The sequence below is a fragment of the Sinocyclocheilus grahami genome, unplaced genomic scaffold (genome assembly GCF_001515645.1).
Source record: "Sinocyclocheilus grahami isolate Dianchi unplaced genomic scaffold, SAMN03320097.WGS_v1.1 scaffold52.1, whole genome shotgun sequence".
Taxonomy (NCBI): Eukaryota; Metazoa; Chordata; class Actinopteri; order Cypriniformes; family Cyprinidae; genus Sinocyclocheilus; species Sinocyclocheilus grahami.
The window spans coordinates 2,614,883-2,619,835 of record NW_015505231.1 but is presented as its reverse complement, the minus strand read 5'-3'; the positions used below and the strand labels follow the sequence as shown (position 1 = coordinate 2,619,835).

The 4,953-nt window shown below is 36.1% G+C and overlaps 1 protein-coding gene across 1 annotated transcript in view; it reads left to right on the top strand.

Moving 5' to 3' along the window:
• Window positions 1-266: 266 nt before the first annotated feature.
• The window catches only part of LOC107583290 (RWD domain-containing protein 4), an 8,193-nt gene continuing 3,506 nt past the window's right edge, over window positions 267-4,953 (top strand). Inside the window, exons 1-7 of the mRNA XM_016269470.1 lie at window positions 267-441; window positions 789-869; window positions 1,757-1,866; window positions 2,447-2,597; window positions 2,840-2,951; window positions 3,045-3,094; window positions 3,252-3,254. Of these exons, the coding sequence (XP_016124956.1) occupies window positions 418-441; window positions 789-869; window positions 1,757-1,866; window positions 2,447-2,597; window positions 2,840-2,951; window positions 3,045-3,094; window positions 3,252-3,254 (531 nt within the window). The 5' untranslated portion in view covers window positions 267-417. The remainder of the gene's footprint in view (window positions 442-788; window positions 870-1,756; window positions 1,867-2,446; window positions 2,598-2,839; window positions 2,952-3,044; window positions 3,095-3,251; window positions 3,255-4,953) is intronic.

Below are 4,953 nucleotides of genomic sequence, written 5' to 3'. Positions count from 1 at the left end.
AAGCTTTGGCAAAGTAACTGGCCAGTGAAAGGTCTTAAAGAGTATAGATGCATATTTTCTTACATGTTTTATATTTTCCCTCTTACTTTTTCCTTATTTACACGGACTCATTCGCCGTTACCCACAATCTTTTGATACTTGAAATATACCACAATAGGAAATGCCAAGTCAATGATCAGTGTTTTGCCGCCATCTAGTGTAAATCCAGTGTATTTCTTTGTTCTCCAGTCCTGCAGGCGGCAGTAATGTGAGATGAGATGACATGACATTCTTCTGTGTTGTGTAGACTGGAGACTAAAAGCATAGCAGAGTTACACTAAAGCGTATTCTTAAATGTCTAAACGTTATTTTGGTCAGAGTCCGCTGGTGCAGCAGCGCTGTTTATGACTGGTTTAAAGTGTTGGTTTGGCGAAAAACATGACTGCCAATGAAGACCAGGAGGTGAGAGAGATACAGCTAACGTTAAAGCTAACGCACATGAGCTAAAAGATGCTCATTTAAATACAGTGTGGAGGTTTAATAAAGACTCTATTCTAACCTAATCACAAACTTAATGAACTTTGTTTATGTTTGTTTCTTGAATGTAACATTTTACACTTCTACCCACATTGGTTCTGAAATGTAACATTTAACACTATACAAAAATGACAGTGGTTGTGTCATGGTACAGTACTATTACTGTATGTATACCATTTTTATATACCACTGAATTTTTAGTATACTGGTACATGTATAAAACAAGGTAATACCATGGTAGTGTTGTGACAGTCTGAAGTGTTCATGTGCAGATGGAGCTGGAGGCTCTGCGCTCTATCTATGAAGGAGATGATTGCTTTAAAGAGCTCAGCCCTGTTTCCTTCCAGTTCAGGGTAAGAACTGCTTCACACACAAATACTTAAGTGGTGTGACAAATATAATAAACACACCCAACACTGTTTACTTTGGCTTACATAGATGTTTTATTTATGGTGTACAGATAGCAGGATCATTTACATTTAGTGACATGACATGTGGCCAAGTATGGTGACCCATACTAGGAATTAGTGCTCTGTGTTTAACCCATCCTAAGTGCACAGACACACCGTGAACACACACCCGGAGCAGTGGGCAGCCATTTATGCTGCGGCGCCTGGGGAGCAGTTGGGGGTTCGATGCCTTGCTCAAGGGCACCTCAGTCGTGGTATCGAAGGTTCAGCTGTACATTCACTCCCCCCACATACAATCCCTGCCAGTACAAGACTCGAACCCGCAACCTTTGGGTTACGAGTCCGACTCTAACCATTAGGCCACGACTTCCCCCATTTTTTTTATGGGGGGAGTTTTATGGGGATTTATGCATTTAACAGTATTTTATTCAAAGTGATTTACAAATTAGGAACATTATTAGCGATTTGTCATAGAGCCCACTGGTTATATAGTAAGACAACTGATTTAGTAAAAAAAAGTTAGAGCAGAAATTAAATACAGAAAAGAAGATCCTTTTATGTAAATAAATAGGAGTCCTTGGTTTATTTCTGTACTTTAGTGTACGAACTTGTAAAAAGCAGTGGTGATGGTATAATGAGGTAGTATTATGGTCCTTTTTTGCATAATGCGATTAAGTTTTTATTACCATATACATATATTGTACTATTGAGATGATGTTGTATTAATAAAGTTCCAAAAGCCTTCAGCGCTACTGTTGCATCATCTCCGAAAGTTTGTGGTAATGCTATGGTTTGTGTCTGAATTGTGCCTTTTCGTTTTTTATTTGTAGATAGGAGATCTTGATGACTCCAAATCCTTCCTGCTAGAAGTGTCATGGCCAGAGAGCTATCCTGAAACTGCACCGCACATATCATTAGATGCTTTTTTCAACAACAGAATGTAAGTTGTTCTCAGTGCATTTGTGTTAATTGTGGCTTTCATGGCTGAAAAGTTCTAACCTAAGTTTATTGATTGTTCTTGAGTTAGATGTGTTGGAGTATTATGTTATATTTTTAATACACACACGCAGTCGTTCTAAATGTTTTTGATAGATGTCTCTTATGCTTTCCAAGGCTGCGTTTATTTGATCAGTAATACAGTGAACTGTAATATTGTGAAATATTATTGCAAGTTACAACTGTTTTCTATTAGAAAGCATCCTAAAATGTAATTAATTTCTGTGATGGCGAAGCTGAATTTTCAGCAGCCATTACTCCAGTCTTCAGTGTCACGTGATCCTTCAGAAATCATTCTGATATTTTGATTTGGTCCTCATATCATGACAAATTAAAAGACAAAAAAATACAAAATGCAACAGCATTTATCTGAAATTCACTGTTACATATCAATTTAATGCAGCTTTTGCTGAATAAAACGATTAATTTCTTTAAGGAGAAAATCAAAACAAAAAACTACTTCCTGAATTAAAAATTTTGAATAGTACTGTATTAGATTTATATAGAAGAACATCTTTTTTTAGATTCCTGGAGACGAAGCAGTACATTCTCTCGAAGTTTAGTGAACAAGTAGAGGCCAACCTGGGCACTGCCATGATGTACACGCTTTTTGAGTGGGCCAAAGAAAACCAGGAAACACTCATGGAAAACCACCAGCCTGTGACATCCGCTGTGGTCTGTATTCTCGAAGTGTTTGGGCTCTCTGAATGTATTGTGCAATCTCTGGACTAGTGCTTTCTGATTGATTTGACTTTATATCTTTATACGTTCACTTCACCTCAAAGAATACAGCAGCATATCACTGTAACAGTTGAAGGTCTCTTGTAGCTATGGAAACTGCCTTGCTGCATTCAGATTGTTCACAATGACTTGGTCACAGCTCCTGTAAATAATGTAACGACTCTATTGTTTCTCAGACCCTGATATCCAACAGCGATGTCATGAATAATTCCACCTCTGTCAGTAAGAAGAAGGAGAAGAAAGAGCAACTAACCAAAGCACAGAAGAGGAAACTGATTGGAAGAACAGGTTAGTATTGTTGGTAAAAAGAAAAAAAAGAAATAAGTTTGGCTTTGTTGTTTGAATGCACACTGACGTGAAACTGCTATTTGCAATGAACAGATAATAAGGGTGAACTGCCAAGAGGTTGGAACTGGGTAGATGTTATTAAGGTAAGTTAAGATGACAAGATTTACTACAAATGCCATTTGACATGTCAAATAAAATTGCACATTCTTAAATGTTCATAAACTTGTTTTAAAATGTCTTTTTTTTCTTTTGCATGGGGATCTTATCCATACATTGCCACCTTCTCTGTCCAACAAACAGCATGTAAGCAGTTTATATGTATATAATATACATATAGAATGTACAAGATGTAATATACAGTGGCCCTAAGAAGCATTTGCACTCTAAATTGTTTGAATGTTGTGACATTAGATTAAAAAATCAAACCAAATGGCATTTATTTGAAAGAAAAACAGCACAAGCATTTCACAGAAATTTGAAATGTGTGCTTTTTAGATGATAAAACAATAGACAGAAGTATTTGGGCATAGTTCATATGAAGTCCACCTGTGGTTTCTCTGCTATAGGATACCTGTGTGAACTTGAGGTGAACATACATCCACTACAATTCACTTTTGTAGAATTTGGTTTCAAGTAATTCAAAAAGTTTTGACAAAATATCTAGCATCATCTGTTTGTAGATGCTGCTTGATTTGATATTCTGTTATAATGGAATACAGATTATGTATGACTAAAGTATTCAAATGTTTGGGGCCTTTGTATTTTGAATAAAACATTCATGTAATCATATCAATGACATACTAGACTATAAACACCATTTATAGTTTTTTTTAAACGACAGTGTCACAATGAAACACGACTACTACAAAGGTTGGGGTCCATTTTTATTAAAGCTGCAGTCCGTAACTTTTTTTGGTTAAAAATGATCCAAAATCAATATTTGAGCAAGTACATAACCAGCCAGTGTTCAAAACTATCGCCTTACTTTAGCCAGATTCACAACGGTTAGTTTATAATAATGTTTTCTAATTTGAGTGGTACGGGCAGGTTTTTGCGGGAAATTCGAGCATGCTGCTGCGTCATTATGTTACGTCTGTAAACATAAAGAAGTTGTCCCGGCTACTAGGCTATCGCATGTGAGGATCCTGCAGGTGGCGGATCGTTTATAGCCTTTTCTCACAGCAGCCAGAATAATTAAATGTCAAAAAATAATTTTGATGGCGGATTGTAATCCAGAAAGATTATATTAAACACATGTGAATGAAATTAAATTATATTCCAGTTTTAAATGGGCTTCTGATTACAGATAGACTGGGATTACAAAAGATTTGTATTTTAAATAAAACCAGTTTGAAGGGAGCATAGTTTGCTTTTTGGGTTAAAATAATTTCTTGGTATGAAATTCGAATGGTATGACAATTAGATATTAAACTGTACAGAAATTGAAATCTACACACACACTATACTCATAGTCATGCAATGCTGATGTTGTTAACATGAATAATCTGAGAATAAATTATAACAATAATAATAATTTGCATGGTTTGATGTGATATGAGCTAATTGATCGTTAGATTAAATCACCATTGGTAGCACGATTTATTGTAATGCTTTTTTCCTCAGTTGGTCAGAACTAACGTGGCAGACTTGTTACTTACTTGTTCAGATGACAATATCTGGTGAGAATTCTTATTTGGGTCATATATTCCAAGACGTAGGCTAGAATCTGTGATTACTAAGGGTGCTTTCACACCTGTAGATCGATTGCTTTGTTCCGAAACAGGGATTAAAATTATTGCAATGTTGCTTTTTATTCTTGGTGCGGTACGCTTTTACACGGCAAAGTTTCTAAACAGACCAAATTTGTTAATACAAGTCACGCGCGAGTAAACTGTTCTCTCATTGGTCAAAGTTCCATGGTTTATTTTCCAGGATTCTACTTAGCTGTCACGGCTGTCATCTGTCAGGATGGAGCGACAACAGCTTTTTTTTTTTTTTGTTT